This window comes from Haliotis cracherodii, unplaced genomic scaffold (assembly GCF_022045235.1).
Source record: "Haliotis cracherodii isolate W230 unplaced genomic scaffold, xgHalCrac1.p SCAF_2, whole genome shotgun sequence".
Taxonomy (NCBI): domain Eukaryota; kingdom Metazoa; phylum Mollusca; class Gastropoda; order Lepetellida; family Haliotidae; genus Haliotis; species Haliotis cracherodii.
The window spans coordinates 8,991,044-9,017,634 of NW_027266275.1; the positions used below are offsets into that span (position 1 = coordinate 8,991,044).

The 26,591-nt window shown below is 42.4% G+C and overlaps 1 protein-coding gene across 1 annotated transcript in view; it reads left to right on the forward strand.

Annotated features, from left to right (window-relative positions):
• LOC139469720 (cadherin-23-like) overlaps positions 1-26,591 on the forward strand; it is a 94,420-nt gene that overhangs the window by 51,366 nt on the left and 16,463 nt on the right. Inside the window, exons 43-65 of the mRNA XM_071251968.1 lie at positions 756-878; positions 2,164-2,349; positions 3,074-3,196; positions 4,798-4,995; positions 5,682-5,804; positions 6,681-6,863; positions 7,585-7,704; positions 8,651-8,839; positions 10,217-10,333; positions 11,081-11,266; positions 11,943-12,068; positions 12,486-12,668; positions 13,708-13,818; positions 14,520-14,696; positions 15,916-16,038; positions 16,626-16,811; positions 18,643-18,762; positions 19,777-19,962; positions 21,396-21,524; positions 22,785-22,967; positions 23,913-24,044; positions 24,759-24,944; positions 25,896-26,021. Coding sequence (XP_071108069.1) covers positions 756-878; positions 2,164-2,349; positions 3,074-3,196; positions 4,798-4,995; positions 5,682-5,804; positions 6,681-6,863; positions 7,585-7,704; positions 8,651-8,839; positions 10,217-10,333; positions 11,081-11,266; positions 11,943-12,068; positions 12,486-12,668; positions 13,708-13,818; positions 14,520-14,696; positions 15,916-16,038; positions 16,626-16,811; positions 18,643-18,762; positions 19,777-19,962; positions 21,396-21,524; positions 22,785-22,967; positions 23,913-24,044; positions 24,759-24,944; positions 25,896-26,021 — 3,516 coding nt within the window. The remainder of the gene's footprint in view (positions 1-755; positions 879-2,163; positions 2,350-3,073; positions 3,197-4,797; positions 4,996-5,681; positions 5,805-6,680; positions 6,864-7,584; positions 7,705-8,650; positions 8,840-10,216; positions 10,334-11,080; positions 11,267-11,942; positions 12,069-12,485; positions 12,669-13,707; positions 13,819-14,519; positions 14,697-15,915; positions 16,039-16,625; positions 16,812-18,642; positions 18,763-19,776; positions 19,963-21,395; positions 21,525-22,784; positions 22,968-23,912; positions 24,045-24,758; positions 24,945-25,895; positions 26,022-26,591) is intronic.

The window sequence follows — 26,591 nt, forward strand, 5'->3', positions numbered from 1 at the left end:
ACGGGGTAAGTGTGCCTGGATTATTCCCTGTTGTGTGTGTCAGTAATGTGTACCATGGACGGGGTAAGTGTGTCTGGCTTATTCCCTGTTGTGTGTGTCAGTAATGTGTACCATGGACGGGGTAAGAGTGCCTGGATTATTCCCTGTTGTGTGTGTCAGTAATGTGTACCACGGACGGGGTAAGTGTGTCTTGCTTATTCCCTGTGTGTGTTAGTAATGTGTACCATGGACGGGGTAAGAGTGCCTGGATTATTCCCTGTTGTGTGTGTCAGTAATGTGTACCACGGACGGGGTAAGAGTGCCTGGATTATTCCCTGTTGTGTGTGTCAGTAATGTGTACCATGGACGGGGAGAATGTGTCTCTCCTGGCTGGCCAGACTTGTAGTGTATGTAAGTAATGTATGGAGTGAGTGTATGGTAAAGGTGTTTAAGCATGTATAGTAAAGGTGTTTAAGCATGTAATGTAAAGGTGTTTAAGTATGTTTGGTAAAGGTGTTTAAGCATGTAATGTAAAGGTGTTTAAGCATGTATGGTAAAGGTGTTTAAGCATGTTTGGTAAAGGTGTTTAAGCATGTTTGGTAAAGGTGTTTAAGCATGTAATGTAAAGGTGTTTAAGTATGTTTGGTAAAGGTGTTTAAGCATGCATGGTAAAGGTATTTAAGCATGTATGGGTAAAGTTTATATGGTGTTTGGGGGCTTGAGTTATCCTTTGTTCGTTCTTTTTTGTCTCCTTCTGAATGTAATGTCTTTTACAGGATACCATATCGTACGAGATAGTCCGAGGTGACAATGTAACTCAAGAGTTCTTCAAAATAGACGACAGGACAGGAGTCTTGACAGTGGGGAGCGATCTCACGTCATCGTTGGTCCCCTCTACGGTAAGGCGATGTTGACAGCCTTATTCATCAAAACAAGGAATGAGTATTTGTTCAGACGATTTTCGTGAAAGAGTAGAAATTATTGTCGATATTAACCACTCTTTGGAATAACAATTTAATTAAGATATTACAGTGAAACAAATAACATGCAACCAATCTTTGGTTAACATGCAATTTGTGGGTATGTGGACTTGCACCCGGTGACCTTAGCACTGAGTGAGTGAGGAGTGTGTCAGCGTTCAGTTGTACGTTACAGCGGAGGTGAACATGTAAGAATGTACGAGTTGATCAGCGTATCCTGGCACGATCAAGGAACGCAACTCTGCACAACTCATGCCGAGGCCTATAGCCACTGGGCCTCCAGTGATCCCTTAGCATTACGAATATTAAGACTCGCATAGTTGCAGCGGCAGGATCGTTTTGAGCAAGAGGTTCACGATTGGTATCAGATTCAGGAAGCACGGGTGGGCATGTCGCCTACGGCGTTAGTATACGCTGTGCAGAGTTGCGTCCCTTAGACATGCAAGAAACCTTTCGTGATAGGTTCGTCCTGAGTATGTTTTTAGGTTTGTCAGCACTATACCCCTGCTCGTGGGCTTCCTCCTACATCAGGGGCGGTCGGGTAGCCTAGTGGTTAAAGCGTTCGCTCGTCACGCCGAAGACCCGGGTTCGAATCCCGACATTGGTACAATGTGTGAAGCCCATTTCTGGTGTCCCCCGCCGTGATATTGCTGAAATATTGCTAAAAGCGGCGTAAAACCTCACTCACTCACTCACTCACTCCTACATCACTCAACACAGGTGTATGTAGCAGCGATGCACTAAATAAACTGAAAGTATTCATTAGAGTACAGTTATGGGTTTGTTTTGTTACAGACCGCCTCTGTGGTTGAGTGGTAGAGCGGCCACTCGGAGATCGGAAGTTCCATAGTACGGTCTCCGGCCGCGTCATACCAAAAGACGTTAAAAGATGGTATTTGTTGTTACCCTGCCTGGCGCTAGGTATTAAGGGGTTAAAACAAAGACTGGTCGGCTCGATATAATGTGTCTGAGTGGATATTCATGTCAAACTGCGCATGGTATCTCAGTGGGCTAACACTATTATATCGGCATTAGACCGGACTAGTACAAGCACACACACACACTCAGGCACACACACACACACAGGCACACACACACACACAGGCACACACAGACGTATGCATGCACGTCGCTATATTCGTGCAATAATCTTGGACGCGACGTCGAATCCCATTTCACCTCACCTCACCTTGTTTTGTTACAGGTGGTGGTTAGGATGTCTGACAACGGAGTGCCACAGAAATACACGGATGTTTCTGTGAGGGTGCTGTTACACAGAGACTCATCTACCGCACGCTTCATCAACGCGCCTTTCTCCACCAACCTCCTGGACACTGTCGCCGTCAACACCACCGTCATGACCGTCACTGCGATTGACGACGATCTCTTGGTGAGATTATAAGTACTAAATTTATTGATAATAAATATACTACCAAATCTATGATACACTATACCAGTGTGTCATAATAGTAGGGGTAGCCTTCGCGATCCATGTGTTCAGGATACACATCCCATCTCCATGGTTACTGTTAGTTTGCCCTCAGGATGTTTTTACCCATGTATCTTTCCCTGTGGGGGTCCCCTTCTGTCCTCATGTCCTTCTGTCCTTATTGTCCTCATGTTCTTCTGTTCTTATTGTCCTTCTGTCTTCATGTCCTTCTGTTCTTATTGTCCTTCTGTCCTCATTGTCCTGTCTCCACTGGCGTCATGAAAATGACTCTAGCATGGGTAAAACAGCTTTTTTAAAAGGGAGGGGTCCAAAATATCAAACTTTTCTCTCAGTCAAATTTACTGCCAACAACATACCACATTTGGTTTTCAAAAGGAGGGGTGGGGCTGGACCGCCCTGGATCCGCCTGTGCCCTGCATTTTTATGTCCACGGTAACCTATTTTCTATTCCTCGTGGTGTTTTTAATATATGTTCACTATGTCGTATCCCCTAGCTTACTTTTTGTTTTCCCCAGTTTAACTGTTTCTTTTCCTCAGATGTCTGTTACCATGCACCATGTCTCAGCTTTTTCTTCTGTTGCTTCGAGGGCAACTGTGTTTTACAAATGAAACAATTGTCTGTAACATTTATTTCAAACTGATACACATGTTTTTCTGACTTCAGGGAGCTATGAAATACAAAATAAAAGAAGACAGTTTGGCAAAGGCCTATTTTGGGATCGACGCTGACACAGGAAGGGTGTACACCAGGAGACGCCTAACACTCACCAATGTGGAGAGGTTTGATGTGCGTACACGTTTCAATAATAATAATGATAATAATAATAATAATGCTTCTACGAACTCTTTGGAACAATGTCGAAAGCTCGGTTACTTTAATGTTTAGTTTTGTTAAAGCAAACTGTTACACATTTTGAAACATTACCAAGAGCCCGTATCTAGTATAACAAAATCGAAACCTTTAAGCCATACTTCCGGCAAGTGCAAGTACACACGGCCGGTCGGGTAGCCTAGTGGTTAAAGCGTTCGCTCGTCACACCGAAGACCAGGTTCGATTCCCGACATGGGTACAATGTGTGAAGCCCATTTCTGGTGTTCCCCGCCCTTATAGTGCTGGAATATTTCTAAAAGCGGCGTAAAAACATACTCATTCATTCAGTTTAGTCAAAATCTCTCAAAAACATTATGTAACTAAATCTATAAATAAAATGCCGTACCAATGCCTTTTGTTAATTCAATGTCATCTTCCGCTTATTGTCTGAATATTTACGTATCTAGATTTAGTTTAAAAGAATGTTTCAAAATATTACAGACTACATGTAGACGCTAAAGACATGCGTATGTTAAAATCAAAATTACTTCACCCTAAACAGGTAAAAATGATTTTTAAATATATCGGTCCGTTGAAATATTGTGTCTCTGCTGGCTTTGACTAAATAAAAGTGAGGAATAAATAGTGGATTGGTGTAACGCTGTCTTCAACGTTATTTTGAGGTATATCACGGCGTGTCATCTTGTATAGTGACAGGCAAGGTAACATCAAGTACCATTTATAACGTCTTTTGGTATGAAGCGGCCGAGGATCAAACCACCTACCTTCCGCTCTCAAGGCAGACGCTTTACCCACCGTACCACGGAGGCGGTCCTGAAGTATTTCGCTAAGATGGTGTTCATCAGAAGGTTTCAGACCACGGAGGCGGTCCTATAGAGACAAGAAAGTTATAGACATCAAGTTGTTTCCTTCTGTGATGAAGCCAATAACCATGACTAGTATTTTTTTATACCCAGTCGGGATAAATGTGGGATTCTAACCCACGACCATCTCACTGAGCGAGGAACGGCAAGCGTAAAATTGATCGTATGTGTAGAAACTGGCTCTATCAAAAGACTAGCGTCCTCATCAGTGTATGAGTGACCAACCATGAGAGAAGGACCTAATGGGTGAAAATTCACTTTTTGACTTTTAATATTTTACAAATACGATATCCTACAAACACAGAACCACAATGCACAAGGTTCACTTATTAAAGCAATACACGGCATCGAAAATTTGGACTCATGTTTTTGCAAAGTCCCATTTTCAGACTTGAAATATGTTTTATAATATTATTTATGTAGCAATAGTTTTTAGGCAAACTGTCTGATTAATCAACGTGTATACTGAAATTTTTAAAAATGTTTTTATTTTTATTTTAAGATAGGTTTTTGATTACATTAAGAAAGAGCAAGAGAAAAAAACATTTGTTCTGCTGTCAGCACATTTTCACGAAAGTTGACGTCAAATGATGTCACAGCACAAATGTATCCTAGCCGTTAAGTCCTTTCCGCATATATTTTTACAAAAATGATTCAGTCTGAACCTTTCACGTTCCTGTATTTCATCAACAGGTGGAGGTGACGGCCTATGACTCAACGTACCCGGGAAATACTGCGACTACAGTGGCCGCTGTCAGAATCTCCAATACCCAGGCCAATGACAACACTAACGCCCCAGTCTTCAGCCTTTCCGACTACGCTGTCACCGTGTACGAGTACGTTGACTGTGGCTTTTCCATCCTCCGTGTCACCGCCTCGGACGCTGACGGGGTAAGTTGAACATGAATGAGTTGGTGAACTGGGTTTAACCGTTTGGAATTATATTTCAGTTGTATCACAGCGTGTCAGCTTGATGGGAGGATGTCCGAAATTCTGATAGTATTTGACGTTTACAACTTTTGTGAAACCTACGACTATTTTGTGACAAACCTTGAAACATAATCAGGTCGTACAGGGATTCGAACCCATGAACATAGGTTTCTGGCGCAACAAGGGACGCAACTCTGCACAGCCTAAGACAAATATGCAAGCCATCCCCCAATATGAATATTGAATACAGAATGAAACCTCTTTATTCCGGGGAGCGGTCGGGTATCCTTGTGGTTAAAGCGTTCGCTCGTCACACCGAAGACCCGGGTTCGATTCCCGACATGGGTACAATGTATGAAACCCATTTCTGGCGTCCCCCGTCGTGTTATTGCTGGAGTATTGCTAAAAACGGCGTAAAACCATACTCACTCACTCTTTAATCCGGAAGGTAGCGGTCCCAGGTATTTCATCCGGGCTAACACATTTTCGGATTAACGAATCATTTATGGTCCTAACAGTGGTCGTCCAAAAAGCGTTGATTCAAGTTAACAAGATAACATCTGAAGACAACTACTTGTGAGGAAGTGTACGGATACAAGGTGTACCTGTCATCTCCGTGATTGATGTACTCGCATCTCTGTCCACAGGACGCCATTCAGTACCAGATCATTCGCAGCCTCGGCGACCCCTCCTTCGTCAACATCGACCCAGTCAGCGGCGACATCTATGTTCGACAGTCGCTCGCCACGTATCAAGACAACACATATATTGTAAGACATGATTTTTATTCCATTTTATGGATTGTTATGGTTAATGAATGCACAGATACGCCAATGGTATGAGCACTGTTACAATACTTTTCATGATGGCGGAGCGCCAACCTCTACTGAGACCTCTTGTTTTCTTTTGTTGCAAACCGTTTTTTAATTGGATTTCTCAAACATTTGGGCACATGTATTTTCCTGAAATGAAGTTATTTATCGTCTGTCTGAAATGAAGTTATTTATCGTCTGTCTCCCAACTTTTGTGTCACCGTGGGTAGCAGCAGTGTGCCAAAGACATTTCCAACAATTTGCTCTTCCTGTGTTATCAGACTTGAATATCATCACTGTATCTTTAACATAATGCCCCCATTACCGTATCCTTTTCTTATTCAAAAGGTCATACAGTGTATCTCCATTAAAGATATGAAAGTGTATCCTGATATGCTCACAAGAAAGACACTCTGGAATGCCTGGCGTCTTTTGTTTACGTGACAGTCAGCATACATTGTTTCAACTACCACAGTGGTTCGGAACCCGTAAAAAATCCGGGATGGAATAGGTCTTCAGCAACCCATGCTTGTCGTAAGAGGCGACTATGCTTGTCGTCAGAGGCGACTAACGGTATCGGGTGGTCAGCCTCGCTGACTTGGTTGATGCATGTCATCGTATCCCAAGTGTGTGGATCGATGTTCATGATGTCAATCATTGGATTGTCTGGTCCAAACTCGATTATTTACAGACCGCCGTCATATAGCTGGAATATTGATGAGTTCGACGTAAAACAACAAACAAACAAACAAAAAGTGGTTCGGATGGAAATTTCTTGGTAAAGAAAGAGTCTTTTACACTTTATTCTATTAAGATGCATTTTCCTTTGAATAGTTCACGGTCGAAGCGAGCGACCAAAGGCGGGTGGCGAGGACATCCAGGGTGGTTGTCAACGTCACTATTGAACGGGATGTACCCATTGTCATGGTAAACCTGCCCTCGACTGTCACGGTCAACGAAAGCACGTCAGTCGGGGAGCTTGTCTACACCGTGCAAGCCATTGATCCTAATCGTGTGGTAAGAAGTGTAACTTTGGGTCTGTTTGTGCTCATATTATTTTAGACGTCATCGACACATGTTCTTAAAGTAGACCCCTGAAACCCATGAGCACGGATACGGTGCTTACATACCAGGATTCGAACCCACGACCATCAGATCCTGTCACGACAAAGCCTCGAACCTATGCATGGCAGATTAGGCACCCATGCACACTCGAAGCAATTGGGCGTGTGGAGTGTATTTCAAAATGCGACGCACCAGTGACAAAAATTATGTCCGATGCAATTCCCTATTTTGAATTGTACTTTATGTTCCCGTGTTTTTTAGATGAATAATTGACTCGCCTTGCCATGTGTTTGTGACGGGTGCCACCGATGGGGCAGGATACGCTAATGTTTTCGCAAACACCTGGTATCTTACTAAAATTTTTATAGTGATTGCTTATGATGTAGCCGGAATCGTACAATTGTCGCTTTTTTTAGATTATGCCGAATCATCGTGACTCTCCTTCTAGTCGAATTGATTCACAGTGTATGTCATTCGTCACCACTCGCCCCTTTCCGTAACCTATTCGGCTTTTCCCGGAATAACACGAGTTGGTCACGAATGAGTGTATGTTGATGTATTTATTATTTGAGATTTATTGCAATGAGAATAATTCAAACATATTATCAATGCCTTCATGTTTAATTCAGGTGAACTACATGTAACCGTTTCTTGTGTATTTCTTCATGAGCAGGGATCTGTACAGTATGAAGTAGTGGGTGGCATCATCGCCGTGCAGTACTTCAACATCTCCGACACCGGCAACGTGATGGTTGCAGCGTCTCTCCGCGACATCAAAACACAGACGCTTACGGTAATTGGGGTGTTTTGGGTAGTCCGTCTTCACCTTGGCAGGAACAACGAGTCACTTCATCAGCGTACACTAACGGTCGATCCGTTGAGACCGCCTCCGTGGTCTAGTGGTAGAGCGTACACCCGGAGAGCGGTGGGTTCGATCCCCAGCAGCGTCATACCAAAAGACGTTAAAAGATGGTACTTGTTATTACCCTGCCTGGCGCTCGGTCTGAAGGGGATAAAACAAGGACTGGCCGGCTCAGAGTCCGTATACTGTATCTGAGAGGGGTATTCATAAACTGTGGAATGGTATCTCAGTGGACTAGCACTGTAAACTGGACATTAGTCCGGACTAGTTCAAGCAGCCACAGACACACACAAACTCACACAGTCATGCACGTCGCTATATAAGTGCAATAATCTTGAACGCGACATGAAACCCCATTTTACCTCACCTTGATCCGTGGATAACCAATCTCAACATTAAACTGACCTGCAAAAGAAAATATATTCTTGCATTTTGGAATTGACCAAAACAATTGCAAATGGTAGCAAGGCGTTCGCTGAAACACTGCAAACGTAAGGTCCAAAACACAACTATGATACCCGTATCTAATACATCACCATAGAATATTCGTTTCTTGTCAGTTTCATTTTTAAGCACCATCAATCATGTGTGTGTAGTTTCCTCAACCCGGCAGTTTATACGAGTGTTCCGACAATCATTTGGTTCCGGGAATGTAAATGTTCTGATAATAATAGGAAGTAATACATATTGCTGAAGCAGACACACCTGGAAAGTACAAATAGGGATGTGTCATTGATAGTATCATATTTCATGATTATTAGGGTAATAATCATGAAATATGATATTCATAAATTTGAAAAAAACAATATTCGCAGTTTTTTATCAATTCGTTCTTTCATTGATGATTGTTACAGACTTGCATGAACATTTATTACAGCTTCAAATAAAAGCATGGAAAAGCAACAGCCCCGCCACCGTGCCGAAAGTGCAGGGGACACTGAACATCATCGTCAGGATCAACGGCAACGCCCCTCGTTTCATCAGTGCCCCCTACGACGTCACCATTTCTCCTGACCTGCAGATTGGGGAGGAGATCACTGCCGTCTCCACCTTTGACTGGGACAGGGTTGGTACCTGTACGACACACTACTTAGACCACAGACCCGTGAAGATCCGGATTAGAACAGGTCTTCAGGAACCGTTGCTTGACGTAACAGGCGACTATGCTTGTTGTAAGAGGCGACTGTCGGGATCGGGTGATCAGGCTCGCTGACTTGGTTGATGCATGTCATCGTATCCTAATTGCGTTGATCGATGCTCATGATGTCAATCACTGGATTGTGTGGTCCAGACCCGATTATTTACAGAACGTCGTCATATAGCTGAAATATTGCTGAGTGCGGCGTTAAACAACAAACAAACAAACACTTTAACCACAGCAGTTTTAGGTTCTTCAGAATCTCAGCACCGTCATAAGTTTTTATAATGTATTTACTCTTCTTGTGCATAAATGTTAAATTCATTTATTAATATTTGTTTCATATATATTTTTACTTTATTTAATTTAATTTAAATTCTATTCATATTATTTGTTCATGTATTTTTATGTATTGTTTCATATTTTTGTTTCATTACTTTATTGTTCATGAATTATGTTTGTGGAGGATGTGAATGTTGTTATGGTGAACAGATTACTATTTAGTAATCGCCCTCGTTATCAAGGGCTGGCAAGTTTGAAGTAGGGCTGTTATGGTGACTAGTCTTTGCAGGGATTACCTACTGGTGACTTACTAAGTAACGTGCAGGAAAGCTGAATCAGAGCAGTAGCCATTATACCTGCTAAAAATATTCAACAATTAGTCATTATCCCAGAATACAAGAAAATTCTGAAAAACTCTGTTTATACCTCGTCTCGCAGGATAGATTAAATCTGTCTGGGTTTTACTCCAAGATAACTGTGTTTACTTTGAGGAAACTGTGTTATCTCTAAGGAAACTGTGTTTACTCCAAGGTAACTGTGTTATCTCCAGGGTGCACGGGTTGCCCAGTCGTCTGAGGCTCCGCAAGTCGCTGTATAGAGTTGCGTCCCTTAGGCACGCCAGCAACCAAGGATTGTGGGTTCGAATCCCGGTTCGCCCCGATTATGTTTCTAGGTTTGTCAGCACCATACCCATGGTCGTGGGTTTTACAGAAGTGGTAAACGTCGGAGACCTGCATGACTTCGGGCTTTCCTCCCACATTAAGCTGACACGCCGTGAAATACTGTCAAAAGCGGGGGTGGTCGGGTAGCCTAGTTCTTAAAGCGTTCGCTCGTCACGCCGAAGACCCAGGTTCGATTCCCGACATGGGTAAAATGTCTGAAGCCCTCTTCGGGTGTCCCCGCTGTGATATTGCTGGAATACTGCTAAAAAGCGACGTAAAACCATACTCACTCACATACTGTTAAAAGCGGCGTTAAACCCAATTCACTCACTCACTCACTATGTTTTACTGTATTTGTCAGGAGGACAACGTTACATACAGCATAGACGGCGTGAGCGACTACCTCTACATCCACCCCGTAACCGGCTCTGTGATACTGACGAAATCTCTCAGGAACGTAAACATTTCACAAATCGTGGTGAGCATTTCTTAAAACATATACGGTAACACTTTGAACGTGGCGGTGGCTGTCGTCATTTCATTTTAAAGCGCTTTTTTCGAGATCTTGATTAAAACTGACTTATAGTAAACAAACCGATTCCAAAGCTAGTTGTTTCATTAAATCTCTATCGGTTAAACACACTGAGATTCGGGCCGAATAAAAACAATGTCTTGTCGAAGCCGGCTGATACGTAAGGGTGTGTGGTCAGTGTTTGCAGAATGTGGGTTATCCTTGGAAGGAAAGAGACTCCCAGGAAGTATATAGTGTTGCTCACATCACTGGCAACATGCTTCAGGCGCTATCAAAGAGCTGTAGTATTGCTGACTGTGTAGAACATGTTTCACATGCAAACTCTTAACATGAAACACGAATCTTAAGAAAAACAGGTTTCCAAAATGGGCGTCGAATTTATTTTATTCTATAATAATGAATGTATTATTTTTCTGTATACTGCCTATTTTCTCTCTGTGGGGATTCCGGGTTAGAATTGGTCCCACCAACCTATGCTAGCCGTAAGAGGAGACCACATGTATGGAGTGTCAGACTTGTGTCTTGATTGATTGCGTGCCATCGGGCCCCGACGGCGTGGAGTATCGGAGATGTGAATGTCTGACTAGCATTGACAGACCGCCTTATATAGCTGGGATATTGCTGAGTGCGGCGTTGATCAACAAACAAACAAATATATTATTAATTATGATGGCTACTATTGATGATTTTCAGACCTCTGTGAAAGCCGTAGATCGGATGCTATTTCCAAAGATGGCGACTGCAGTATTGACAGTGAACATTCGGTCGGATGTAATTTACCCGGAGTTTGGCTCCACGCCTTATAACATATCTATACCGGACACCCTGGCTGTACAGTCCTCAGTGTTCACTGTATATGCGATAGACAACGATCTGAGGGTGAGAATCGCATGGACAAGGTTGTTCACACACTTCAGTTCAAACAATGTCTTACATTATGTGTGTACATTCCCTCGCACAATAACAATGTTTTTAAGGAAGAGAATTTATAGATGTCAACTTCTTTATTATGAGGAACACACCGTTTCGGAGTACATGTATATGCTTATTTCTTCATCGGGGGAGGAGTAAGCATACTCCGAAACCTTGTGTTCCTCATAATAAAGAAGTTGACATCCATAAATTCTCTTCCTTATGTGTATCACTTCTAAATGCCTTTCAAAGACTTGAACAATGTATTTGATGTTATGGCTTAATACACTATGATAATTATCGAACGTGTATCCATAATGATTGTTATACTCCTTAATATATACTTTGCACAAAGTGGATATCAAATATACCCAATAATAAGAGATGGAACAATTTGCATTATTCTGAAATGCGAGGTTGATAAATGCATTTGGCAGTTTTTATTTAAATCACATAAATCACTGATAATATTTATTTCTGTTCAATACACATTTCTTCCAATTGTTAGTTTGATTACAAAACGGTCACTCGAAACTCAACGCTTTCCCCTAACGATGCTAACTTTAGATGACGAAATTGAAACGATAGTACATAGTAGGCGGCTTCATAGAAACCAACGTACATGTTATTGTATCTGTCGCAGGGACAACTCATGTATCAAGTGACCGGTGTATATCCGTCGCCGTACTTCTTCAGCCTCAGCCCCTTTGGTCGTATTACCTTGATAAGACCATTGGCAATGGACACTCTCGCCTCCAGTCGATACGACGTGAGTACTCTCTGCTTCTACATAATTTCACGATGTGGTTCCCCCCATAGGGCTAGAATAGGGACCCGGGTTAGAATAGGTCACTGGCACCCTAAAACGTCGTAGAGGCGACAAAATTGGTTCATGTGGTCTGCGACGTTTTTGGTTGCGTGTTGTCCTGTGTGGTTGCTCATAATATCAACCCCCTGTTTTCCGGCTCACACCTCCGTCCGCTGTGAAAGAACTGATCTTGCTGACATCGGTCATCAAAACAATATATCCATGCTGTCACGATGTAAAACTATATATCTAGCTCAAAATACGTTCACGTGAAAATGTCCCCATAATAATTTCGTTTTACCTCACCTCACATATATACTTCGGATGCACCTGCAGCTGTTTCCAGGGCGCCTTGAAAATTAATCATCTCATTTTCAGTTGAGAATTGTTGCCTTCGATGCCACGGCGCCCGACACGCGGGGAACTGTGACAGTCACCATCAACGTGGCCCGTAATCCCAATGGTCCTTTGGCGACTCAAGCTCTGTACAGTGTCAACGTCTCCGAGGTGGCCAGTCTGGACACTGTGCTGTTTACAATAGTCGCGACAGACTTGGACGGGGTGAGATTACCAACTAGGTCAAAATTCGATTTAAGTCGGTTTGGATATTACGGCATTGAGTAATTAGGACACACACTGGTCATAGTATTACATTAATTATTGAATAAAGTAATTATGGTATTCAGAAATAATGGCACTTCTGAAGTGTATAGTTATTATAACTTTTATAGTTATTGTGACCTTACATTAATTATGTCAAAATGATTAAGCCACACAAGAATAATACCATGAAACAAACTGACGTTATAGACTGATTAATGCATACGGTAATTTTTGCACTTTATATACACTGATTAATGCATGCGATAATTATCACTCAATACTGTGATAATGCATGCGATAATTATCACTCCATACTGCGATTAATGCATGAGATAATTATCACTCCATACTGTGACGAATGCATGCGATAATTATCACTCCATGCTGCGATTAATGCATGCGATAATTATCACTCCATATTGCGATTAATGCATGCGATAATTATCATTCCATACTGCGATTAATGCATGCGATAATTATCACTCCATACTGCGATTAATGCATGCGATAATTATCAAACCATGCTGTGATTAATGCATGCGATAATTATCACTCCAAATTGCGATTAATGCATGCGATAATTATCACTCCATACTGCGATTAATGCATGCGATAAGTATCACTCCATACTGCGATCAATACATACTTACACCATAGAGTGATTTATGCATACACCATAGAGTGATTTATGCATACGATAATATTACACTATTCATTGATTTATGCATGCAGTAATTATTCTATTATACAGGGATTAATGCATACGAAAACTCTTCAACTATTTAGTGATTACTGCATACAGTATTTTTTAACAATAATTGTAAATGCAGACATAATTATTTCACCTTTTAGGTTTTAATTCATTCGGTACTAAATGCACTAAGGCTATCACAGTGTTGAAATCGAAATTATTAGAATATTATTTGCAAACGTTGATGTATTCATCTAATAGAAAAATAAATATAAAACATTAAGCTTGCAATGTATTCGTTAACAGGACGATCTGACATACCGGCTCAGTGACGGCGAAAGCTACTTCAGCATTAACGATACGGGCGACATCTCCGCTACAAGGAGCCTACTTGGACTCGGCGGAAAAAGATTTTTCGTACGTTTTTTTCACATTTAAGGATATGTAAACAAATCACATTTCGGCCTCATCGACGCAAGGCGTATGTGATATATTTACATATAGTTACGAGCAGATGTCCATTTTAAACACAGATGTTAACCCAGAAATCAGTTCGCACCAAACTAAATTGTGACATCAGTGAAGAACCACACACGATCAATAAATTATCAATTCATTAAATTGAAATATACAGTTTTAGGTTTACAGTTACAAAAGGCAATACCATTGGTCAATAAGTGGCGGAATCAATAAGTTACAGGCCCTAAATTAGTGCATGTGCACTCGCAAATATACAGAATAATGTCCCTGTTAATAGTCGTGAAAGAGGACTGTCTCTCTGCTTGAAGCCAATATAATGTTGAAACCTGGCAGATATCGTGAGTTTCCAAATCGGTATCTGCACTGGGTAGGTCGATAAGAAGCAAGGCTGGCTGAAAAAGGCCTAGAATCGCCCTCATGTCGCTCTTATACAGGTACAAACTGAGTTCTAGAAACTGTACAATCCAGAAACTTCCCGAATGATGAAGCCTGTCATGTACATGTTTACAACAAAGGTAGATGACGTTACGACGTTATGACGTCACAGCACAATTGTATCCTCGCACCCTAGCCCTTTTCTCCTGCTGGGCCACATATAATGTTTCTTGATCGGCTATGTGCGTATCTGTGTGCTCCAGTACACTGTGGCCATCACAGACAGCGGTCGGCCTTCCAAGACAACAGAGGTGGGACTGTCGGTCTCTGTGATGCCAGGCAAACCCATCTTCTCGGCGAGTCAATATGACGTCACTATCAGAGACGACGCTCTTGCTGGGACGCCAGTGACGAACGTAACTGCTGTAACCCCTCTGCAGGTACGTTTCCACCTCGTTCATTCATACATCTTCACAAGTATCCAATGAATCTATTTTGTTCCAGTGAGTAATGGGTGAATGTTATTTTATGCCGCAGTCAATAGTCCAGCTGTAATACGGCCTTCTGTAGATAGTCGAGGTTTAGTGATTGATTGTATGAGCAACCATCCATGCGGTCGGAGAATGATGACATGCAAACAACCTGGTCAAATATTGAAATAAAAACTTTTCCATAACTATAAGAAATCTCTGCTGAGAGCAGAGTCCTTGGTACGATTTCGACATTATCATAAGCTTGTGTTCATGAAGCACTACCAAGGGCGGTCGGGTAGCCTAGTGGTTAAAGCTTTCGCTCGTCACGCCGAAGACCTGGGTTCGATTCCCGACATGGGTACAATGTGTGGAGCCCATTTCTGGTGTCCCCCGCCGTGATATTGCTTGAATATTGCTAAAAGCGGCGTCAAACCAAACTCACTCACTCACTCACTACCAAATAGTGATGGTACCAAGTGTTCTCGAAAAGGGGAACGTATCCTGCCCCACCGGTGGCACACATCACAAACACACGCAAAGGCAAGACAATGGTTCACAAGGGAGCATATGGTACAAGTCAAAATAGGGACCAAGCAACCTCATAAGTCGACTCTTACGAAACTCGTGGCGTATTGGGAACCGTCCTGACCAGGGGTTCCAATGGGACCCAAGCATAGGAGAAGGTTGCACTCCATTGATAAGGAGCTGGAGTGAGTGAGTATGGTTTTACGCCGCTTTTAGCAATATTCCAGCAACATCACGGCGGAGGACACAGGAAATGGGCTTCACACATTGTACCCATGTCGGGAATCGAACCCGGGTCTTTGGCGTGACGAGCGAACGCTTTAACCACTAGGCTACCCGACCGCCCCTGATAAGGTGCTGGACAAATACGGGTAATAATCCTTCCTTGTTTGTAAATGTTCATACTCAAATGAGTTGTAAGACTATGGGTTGAATTAACAGGTAACTCTCCACCCTCCCCAACTCATAGTCGTGCTTCACTCGCGCCATTGTCCACCATGCGCGTTAAATTGTGCGGGTACTGTACACTGCAAGAACTGGTAACTCAAATTCAGGGTACCGCTTAGCATATTCGTCCAAAAGAACACAGGCTACACATGGATTCAGTGTGGTATTATTGCCGCATATGGAGGGTGATTTTATGTACATTATATTTACACAGGGACGAGTCACGTACGATGTGGAAGGATATGGACTGGCACCGGTGTTCTTTGATGTGGACAAGGTCACGGGGTCCGTAACCGTCACCCGTAACCTGAAGCAAGGAACAGATCGCCAGTACACGGTGTGTACCATTTATGTAGATTGACCAATTGAAAAATTATTATATAATTACATATTTGAAAAAGAGTCTATCGTGCACTGGGCTCTTAATGGCGTGTTGCTATTGTCAATAAGACCATACAAACAGTCATGTTTCGCATTTTCCACTTTTCGCGTTATAAATGTGCGGATCCAGTATACAACAAGGGCGGGTAACACTAACTGGTAGGGGACGTTAAGAATTTTAAAGCTCCTAAACAGTGCCGTCAGGTTGCGCTCCTCCCACTTACACTTATAAACTGGGGACTGCTTTAAAAATAATCAATTCTGGCATTTATTAAAAAACAAAAAAACAAGCTGTTCTTATGCAAAATAGGTTGTACAAGTTTGTATTGTTTTAAATCGTGCTTGTGCAAATTCCATTGTCTTTTCCACCTTTGCTATGTTCTCGTACGTAAAATGACAGAAACAACATAATAGTTATGTCATTTCAATAAACATTTCCGTAAATATTATAAGTCTCTTCTAAAAGAAAAGTTCATTGTACGATTCCGACTATATCATAAGCATCTGTTCCCCGCAAACACTTCAGAAAGACTTCTGTTACAGCTGAGAGTCCTTGCATACGACGACGGCTACCCCAACTACTACAACACCGCCAACGTGACCATCAGCGTCGTGAGGAACGTCAACTCCCCACTCTTCGTCAGCGCCAGCTACAAAGCAAGCATAGAAGACGGTATGGAGCTTGGCGCTGTGGTGACATCATCAATATCTGCCACAGATGCTGATGGGGTAGGGAGCACTCATTACCTCACACTTGATACAGCTGCTGCGCGTGTTTAAGCATCACAACATTTGATGTGTTGCACCATCTATGTGAACTCGGATATGCCGTGGACACATGTCTAAACGACCGACCAATATGAAAGTACCAAGGAGAAGCACACATGTGTAAATATTTTGGTTAAACCATGAATAGAGGGGTTTCAGTTCCCATGAGGCAGTGCGCGGTCGCCATGTTGGTTGTCAACCTAAACATGCGCGAAACCACATGTTGTGCTATGATCCCTGCATTAAGATCGAAGGCACAAAACCAAGGCGAAACCCGATCGCTACAATGTGAGTGCTTGAGTAGGGTTTTATGCCGCCTTTATCAATATTCCAGCAAAATCACGGCGAGGGACACACGAAATATTGTACCCTATATGGGGTTGTTTTGTTGTTTAACGCTGCAATCAGCAATATTCCAGCATCATGAAGGTGGTCTGTAATCCAGTCTGGGCCAGACAATCCAATGATTGACATCATGAGACTCGATATACGGAAATGCGATACTCTGACATGCATCAATCTAGTCGGCGAGCCTACCCACCAGGTCCCGTTAGTAGACTACTGGGACAAGCATAGGTTGTTGAAGACCAATTCTAACCCCGAACTTCACGGGGGACAAGTATGGGTTGTCGAAGACCGATTCTAACCCGGATCTTCACGGATACGCAGGTTGGAGATATTTACCACTTTGGAGATATTTACCACTAGTGTGGAACCCATTAGCACGATTATGATGCTGACACGCCAAGGGTTGTAATTAAACAGGACGGAATATAACATGTGAACGTGGTCACATGGCAACATCACATATTACAGTGTACGAGGGCTGGCTGAAAAGTTCTAAGCCTAACTGTCTCAGTGGGTCAGCATGATATCTTCCATTGATAGTCTGGCCTTTTTCAAGATAGTCAATCAGCAGAATACCCTTGGAATCCCAAAAGACTGAAGCCATCACCTTTCCAGCAGAAGAAACCGACTAAGACTGAATTTCGGTTTCTGGTTGAAAGTGACGAATGCAGGTCTCATCCATGGTTACAAATCGGGCCAAAAAATCATCGGGATCTGCTTCAAAACGGCATAAATTGTCACGGGACGTCAGGAATCTGACACGTTTCTGATCCGCTGTCAAGAGCTTTGGCACCCATCTTGCAGAAACTTTTGTCATTCCAAAATCGTTGGTGATAATGTGCTCAACCCTTTTATGAGAGATACCCACAACACTGGCAATATGTCGAGTGGTCAATCGTCGATCAGCCATCACCATGTCATGCACCCGGGTAATGTTTTCCGGAATGGTTGCTGTTGAAGGCCTTCCTGGACGCGGGTCATCGTCAAGACTCTCTCTGCCCCGCTTGAATTCCGCAGCCCACTTCTTTACAGTGGAAAAGGAAGGGACATCATCTCCTAAAGTGGAGACCATGTCAGCATGTATCTGTGTTGGAGGTACTTGATGACTGCCCTATAGCAAGTTTTGTCCATTTCTGATGATTTCAATACTAGGTAGGTTCACAAGATGGTCTGGTACAAAGACAATAATAACACTACAGTTGCAGTTCTTATGTCTATGATTCATTCAATGATTGATTGTACTTGTTGGTGGCAAAAGTTTGTTTCAATCCGATTGAGATATCCCACTTAGGCTTAGAACTTTTCAGCCAGCCCTCGTTCATCATCGCTGTTATAAACTTTAACTGAGCGAACAAAGACAACACTAGACTGCAATGCACTACCTGTATCAATACTGTCTTTCACAACTGTGACGGCGTTAATGCATACTTGTCTCTGTTTGTAGGACACCGTGACGTACTCCATTGTCAGCACTGACCAGTGCAACTCACTTCTGGCTATAGACGCATCCTCGGGCGTCATCCGACTGCGTCGTCTACCTTCTACAAGCTTCACCAATCTCAGTGTACATATCCTCAGTTTACCTCAACATTAAATTATACATTTATACAGAGAATCTCACCCTCGTGTCTTTTGATATCAAATATATCAACACCGGTTGATAAAAGTGGAAAAAAACATCTAGTGTTGATATATATGATATCAAAAGACACGAGGGTGAGATTTTATTTATCATCCAACATCACTCTTCCAACTTGTTCAGTTTGTAGACAGTTATAAGCACTGTCTTAAGTGTAAAAAGTACTGCTAACAGCTTCAGTAGTCTAGCCATTAGTGATGTCATTTGATTGTGACGTCATGGTAACCAATGACGGCACAATGGTCTGCTAAGCATTATGATGCAATTTCATTGCAGCAATATCTATAGTGTAGATATCGGTTGATCTCACCCAAGCGGTATCTCCTGTGGGAGCTAGTTTTGGATGATAAATAAACATAATCAAATCGGCAAAACATTGTTTTGCCCCAATTGGCTAGCAATGATGGTTCAGATCATTGATCGTACATGTTCACGGAAGAGCTAATGGCCGTTGTTAAATGTGTAGTAATAGGGTCATTGAACATTGGACATAGTTATCAATCTGCCTTTAAAACTTGAAGAAGCCGTTTTGAGAAAATGACGTAAATATCATTTGTTAATTTTAGCTCACCTTGGTGTATCCCCCTTTCGGATAAAGTCATGGCAAATGGTGTCTATTTTGCTCTCGGGGCACGGGTGGCCCAGTCGTCAAAGGCGATTCGCTGTACAGAGCTGCGTCCCTTTGGCATGCCAGAAACCTATGATTGTGGGTTCCAATCCTGGTTCACCCCGATTTTGTTTCTAGGTTTGTCAGCACCATACCCGTGCTCGTGGGTTTCGCTGAAGTGGTTAACGTCTGAGACCTACATCGCTTCGGGCTTTCGTCCCAGATTCAGTTGACACGCCGCGATATAAGTGGAATAATGTTAAAGGCGGCGTTAAACCCAACTCACCCACTATTTTGCTCTCATGTTGCCTATTGTGTTTATTGCGTTCTAGTGCCGTATCCAAGCAACAGATAACAGCTACTACCTTGCGAAGACTGCCAGCGTAGTGATGGACGTTTCGGTGAACCAAGGACAGTACCCAGTCTTTGACGCGGGGACCTACGTAACCACTTTAACAGAGCAGGCGCCTGTGACGTCTGTTGTGTTTACAATCAAAGCCAGTAAACCTAACCTAGCGGTAAGTTTATAATTCTCAGAAAGTTGTGGAAAGTGTTGGGTTCTGTTGTCCCATGGTGTGTCCCACCGCATGTCCCACCGCATGTCCCACCGCATAATACCTTCTTGTATATAAGCTGTGCAGAGTCGCGTCCCTTGGGCACGCCAGAAACCTATAATTGTGGGTTCGAATCCAGGTTCGCCCCGATTATGTTTCTAGGTTTGTCAGCACCATACCCGTGCTCCCGGGTTTCACCAAAGAGGTAAACATCTAAGACCTGCATCACTTCGGGCTTTCCTCCCACATTAAGCTGACACGCCGCGAGATAACTGGAATACTGTTAAAAGCGGCGTTAAAACCCAACTCACTCATTCACTATTACAATAAGGGTAACAACGTGTCAGCCTTGACTTCTGTGTCAACTTACCATATAAATAAGGTTGACGTTGTATCAAGTTTGTACAAGATACCTTTGATCCAGAGTATCCGGCACCAAGACATTTTGTAGATGACACACGCAAGTATCTATATACTGTCAAAAAGAGCACATATGTAACCCAGAAGGAACAAAAAAATGAATTCCGAATCAGAAACGAGAACAGTGGAGGCATGCAGATATTGTCATATCCACAAAGTTGTGAGTGCGTAGTCTTTATATGATCGTGAACCATACATCTCTACCTCCCTAATGCTTACTAAATAGCGTACTGTATGTTTAGACACGTCAATTATTCACGCTGTACGAAAGCGCCGATAGCTCGCTACACGGAAACTGGGTCAACGTTTCCCGCCAGTCCACGTGACAGAACTTGCCTCCCATTGAGCTTGCCACCCATTGAACCCCAACTAACCCCAACCTGTTGAGTTTAATAATTTACAGTTAGGAATGTTTTAAAATATTTTTTCATAATGATTTATGTAGTTCGTATGTATACATATCAGTATACTTGTGTAAGAAAAATATACGGTTTCTTTAAAAACTTTTACTCATCCCCATGTAACTTTCTCAAATCAAAAACTATATATATCAGCAATATTCCCGCTATATGAATACGGTCTGTAAATAATCGGGTCCGGATCAGACAATCCAGTGATATTCAGTGTACCATTTACCCTAAAGAATAAGAGTAACATTGTCTCACTTTTGTATCGTACTTATTACATTGTTCAATCTTTTTAATAAACCAGAGTGGCATTGTATCACCTTTGTATCTAATCATACCATTGTACCACCTTTGTATCTACTCATAACATTGTATCAGTACAATATGTCTTTACATTCATCATGCCATGGTACCACTTGTACACATTCTTACTATATTGTACCATTTATCTTAATAAATACCACCTTTGTATCATATTTGTCGCATTGTATCATCTTTGTATCCCACGCATAACATTGTATCATCTTAATAAATAAGGGCGAAATCTTATTGTTCCTGTGTCTTTGTCAGGGTACGATGATGTACGAGCTGATAGGTGTCTACCCGGCTCCCAACTTCTTCGTCGTCAACATAACCACCGGAGACGTCAGCATCAGGACCGACTTGCAGACTGACGCAGCAGCAACACCCCAGTACAATGTGAGTCCATCAAACGCCATATTTGGGTGTACAACGATTTAATGCGTACATGGTTGTACAATGATTAAATGCGAATATGGCTGTACAATGATTTAATGTGTATATGACTGTACACTGATTTAATGCGTATATGGTTGTAAAATGATTTAATGACTGTGTATATGGTTGTACAATGATTTAATGTGTATATGGCTGTACAATGATTTAATGTGTATATGATTGTACAATGATTTAATGCGTAAATGGCTGTACAATGATTTAATGCGTAAATGGTTGTACAATGATTTAATGTGTATATGGCTGTACAATGATTTAATGCGTATATGGCTGTACAATGATTTAATGCGTAAATGGTTGTACAATTATTTAATGCGTATATGGTTGTACAATGATTTAATGTGTATATGATTTTGCAATGATTTAAAGTGTATATGGCTGTACAATGATTTAATGCGTAAATGGTTGTACAATGATTTAATATGTATATGGTTGTACAATGATTTAATGTGTATATGACTGTACAATGATATAATGCGTATATGGCTGTACAATGATTTAATGCTTATATGACTGTACATTTATTTAATGCGTATATGGTTGTACAATGATTTAATGTGTATATGGTTGTACAATGATTTAATGCGTAAATGGTTGTACATTTATTTAATGCGTATATGGTTGTACAATGATTTAATGTGCATATGATTGTACAATAATATAATGCGTATATGACTGTACAATGATTTAATGCGTATATGACTGTACAATTATTTAATGCGTATATGGTTGTACAATGATTTAATGTGTATATGGCTGTACAATGATTTAATACGTAAATGGTTGTACAGTGATTTAATGCGTAAATGGTTGTACAATGATTTAAGACATATAAGGTTGTACAATGATTTAATGCGTATATGGTTGTACAGCGGTTTAATGCATATATGGCTCGAAAGTCCTGGGACAAACTTGAGAATGAGCAGTTTTGCAGATATGTCCCAGATGTTCGTGGTACTCTGCCAACTAATTGGCAACAATTTTGACAGGAAGCTTTCGCAATTATTGAAAAAAGGATCATATAAATAAGATATGATATTAAACGTTAGCGCCAGAGAATAAATAGTATCTATCATCCGTCAAATTCCATTTGACGTAAAGGGCAAAAATACAAAAATAGCGGTGAAAATTATATTAAGCGGACAACTGAACAAAATGTATGGTTTGCCCATTGCAGAAACCTTTTTTTTTGTATTTTCCCAGCTGAAACTGGTGGCCTACGACTCCAGCAACCCGTCACGTCGGGCTACGGTCGACGGCACCGTGATGGTCACGCGCAATGTCTACGGTCCGGAATTCGCGTCGACTTTAGTGCAGACCAAAGTTAACTTCGATGTCGACATTGAAACGTGGTGTTTCCCCGTCAACGTCACCGATAGGGACAGCGTAAGTACCGAACCTACATGCTTTACCACGTGTCCTTATATTATTAACGCTGGCAAGACAATACATGTCCTCAAGATCGTCTCCCTGCACTGTTGCGAGAACAGTTGCTCGTCCCATATGTTTATTTGTTTGTCTGTTTGTTGTTTAACGCCGCATTCAGCAATATTCCAGCTCTATTACGGCGGACTGTAAATAAGCGAGTCTGGACCAGACAATCCAGTGATTGATATCATGAGCATCGATCCACGTAATTGAGATCGATGACATGCATCAACCAAGTCAGCAAATCTGACCATCCGATCCCGTTAGTCTATTTTTACGACAAGCATAGTCACCTTTTACGGCAAGCATGGGTTGGTGAAGACCACCCGTTCCCGTTAGTAGCCTCTTACGACAAGCAAAGTCGCCGTTTACGGCAAGCAAAGGTTGCTAAATACCTATTTTACCCCGGATCTTCACGGGTACGTCCATATGTAATCTGGAATATTTTGTAGACGATAGATTTCTCGACAACGATATGCTGAGAGCAAGTAATCTGAAGTTGTTCCCTTTGGGGATATATGTATGTCAGGTTCTAGATTGTATCTTAATTTCTTGGCATTATCGTGAAGATCTGGGTTATAGAAATGGTCTTCAACAACGCATGCTTGTTGTGACAGGCGACTAACGGGATCGGATGATCATTGCGTAGATCGATGCCCATGACGTCAATCACTGCATTGTCTAGTCCAGACCCGATTATGTTTGACGGTGGTCTGTAGATGGAGCATTGATCGAGTATGGACCAGTCAATCAAGTGATAGACATCATCCCGTTAGTCGTCTCTTACGACAAGGATAGCTTGCAGAAGACCAATCCTAACCCGGATCGTCACAGGTAAATGGTATTTGTAATGTCACTGTATGCCGAGGGTGTAGTGTTATAACGAGGTTTCTGTGATTCCAGGATGTCGTCACGTGTACATTCAGCGATCTGACAGCAGTTTACGCCGACTTCTTCACCATAGATCCCCGAACCTGTGTGGTGACGCTGAAACAATCACTGACAGCGGACAACGCCACCACGAACAGTTTCACGGTAGGGCTCTTTGGCTGAACCTCGGCCTCGGCCTCTAAGACCTGAGCACATATTTAGCAGGATGGTAAACAGATTGGAACATTTCTTTGTTTGTTTGTCTTACGTCGCACGCCTCACTGTTCAAGCCATATGACGGCGGTCTGTAAACCAGACAATCAAGTGATTGACATCATGAACATCCATCAACGCAATTGGGATGCGATGACATGCATCAAACAAGTCACTGAGTCATCAAACAAGTGAACCTTTCCCACAAGGCGCATCGTACGACAAGCATGGCTTGTTCTATCCCGGACCTTCGCGGGTGTTCACAGTTATAATACCTGTAATACTGTAGAGTAAATGTGTGAGCGGCACACCCATACATCTTTTGTCAAGAGTGAATTGTACAACATATACCATCATTAACCGAATCCCTATTGGCAAGCGATAGGTGGCCCGATTGCCTAAGGCGCCACAACTTGCTATTCAGTTTCGTCCTTTGGCGTGCCAGGAATCTATGATCATGGGTTTGAATCCCCGTTTATGTCAGCACCAAAGCCCTGCTCATGGGTTTGTCCAAAGTGGTAAATACGACCTTATTTGGATCGGGCTTTCTGACACGCCGCCATATAACTGAAATACTGTTTAATGCAGCGTTAAAATCCAACTCACTCACAATTCGAGATCGCTAGGAAAGGTTTGAGCATTCATATGAATCATGATTTTTTTCAGATGAACATTATGGCCACTGATGACGGACGTCCGCCCAAGGTGGCCACCATGGTGTTAATTGTCAATGTTGCCCGTGATGGTTTTATGCCAAGCATTGTCAACCTGCCCACGTCCGTCAATAAACAGGACACTGATGCCGTGGGGAGTCCAGTATACACAGTGTCCGTCTCCGACCCTGATGTGCAGGTAACACTTTACACCTGGGAGAAGTCACATGCCTACATGGCGACTGAGCGTTTTCGCCAATACGGTTTTAATCTACCTGATTGTGTATGTGGCTGCTTGTCTCATGTTTGGGCCTATCGTACTGTACTGTTTTTGACTGATGGTCAAACTACAATCTACTTTTACCATAGTCATTATTCTATATTAGCGAAAGTAATAATAATGATGAAGATGATGATTATGATAATGATAATAATAGGCATTTATATTGCGCATATCACCATACATGGGCAAGCTCAAAGCGCTATAAGTATCCCGGTCAATGGATCAGTGTGCACTCAATAATCATTCTCAGCTCCCTGGGGAGTATACAACTCATGCTGCCTGGTAGGCGCTAGATGGTTAACAACCACATTGCCATCTCATCCTACCGGGTACCCATTCACTGCTGGGTGAACAGAGGCACACTTCGAACTCTGTCATAAAATGACCGATTGCTTAGAGAGATTGCTGTATAGATTTCAAGTTGCGAAATTATTTAAAGATGGAAGTTGAGGGACGGTCAGGCCTAGGGTCATCATCATGGCTTGTTTTCCTAGGATTAAACATAGCTGCCCAACAGTGGAATAGCTAGGGCACTTATCCCAATACACTTGTGACATGCGGTCATGAATTTCTTGGGGAGTACTTTCTCGAAAGTCAAAAGACTGCTCGGTATACGTTCTTTTTTATTTCTGTGCCCATTTGACCCATATCACGTTCACCTGTCTGTCGCTAATATACAAACGGCCTCAACGGACATAATACACTTGCAATAATTTACTCAAACAATGTACTACAATGACTAGTTCACTTTGTTATGGACCATAGTTGAAAGTACGTCAGAGTTAGAACTTTTTTATTTACCAGCCCTCATATATTGTCTTGAAATCTAGTTTATTGTTCATATAACAAATATATTCCGACTGGCAGGGTGATCGAAAATGTGACATCATCGGCGACGGATTGGCCACGGCTCTGTTTCAAATCGACAACCTCAATCGAATAACACTGAGGACATCGTTGACCGTCGACAGCCGCAATTCCATATCCTATGTTGTAAGTACCGCCAACCTTGACAATGTTCCTCCATAGGGATCCGGCTTAGAATTGGTCAAAACAAACTACCAAATCTGACCATGTGCTCTTCTAAGATTCTCTTCGGACACAGGTGGCCCAGTCGTCTTAGGCGCCCCGAGTCGCTGTTCAGAGTTGCGCCCCCTAGACACGCCAGAAACCTATTGTTGTGGGTTCGAATTCCCGTTCGCCCCGAATATGTTTCTAGGTTTGTCAGCACCATACCCGTGCTCGTGGGTTTTACCAAAGTGGTTAACATCTGAGACCTGCATCACTTGGGGCTTTTCCCACATTAAGCTGACACGCCGCGATATAACTGGAATAATGTTTAAAGCGGCGTTAAACCAAACTCACTCAATTGCCCACGATGTCAAGAGGGAGGCTGCCAACCTCCTCACAGGGTCCTATTTGAAGGGTATTCAGGACTCAGCAGGGTGTCACGTGGCCCACAATTATAATCGTATTTGGGGCGGTCGGGTAGCCTAGTGGTTAAAGCGTTCGCTCGTCACGCCGAAGACCCGGGTTCGATTTCCGACATGGGAACAATATGTG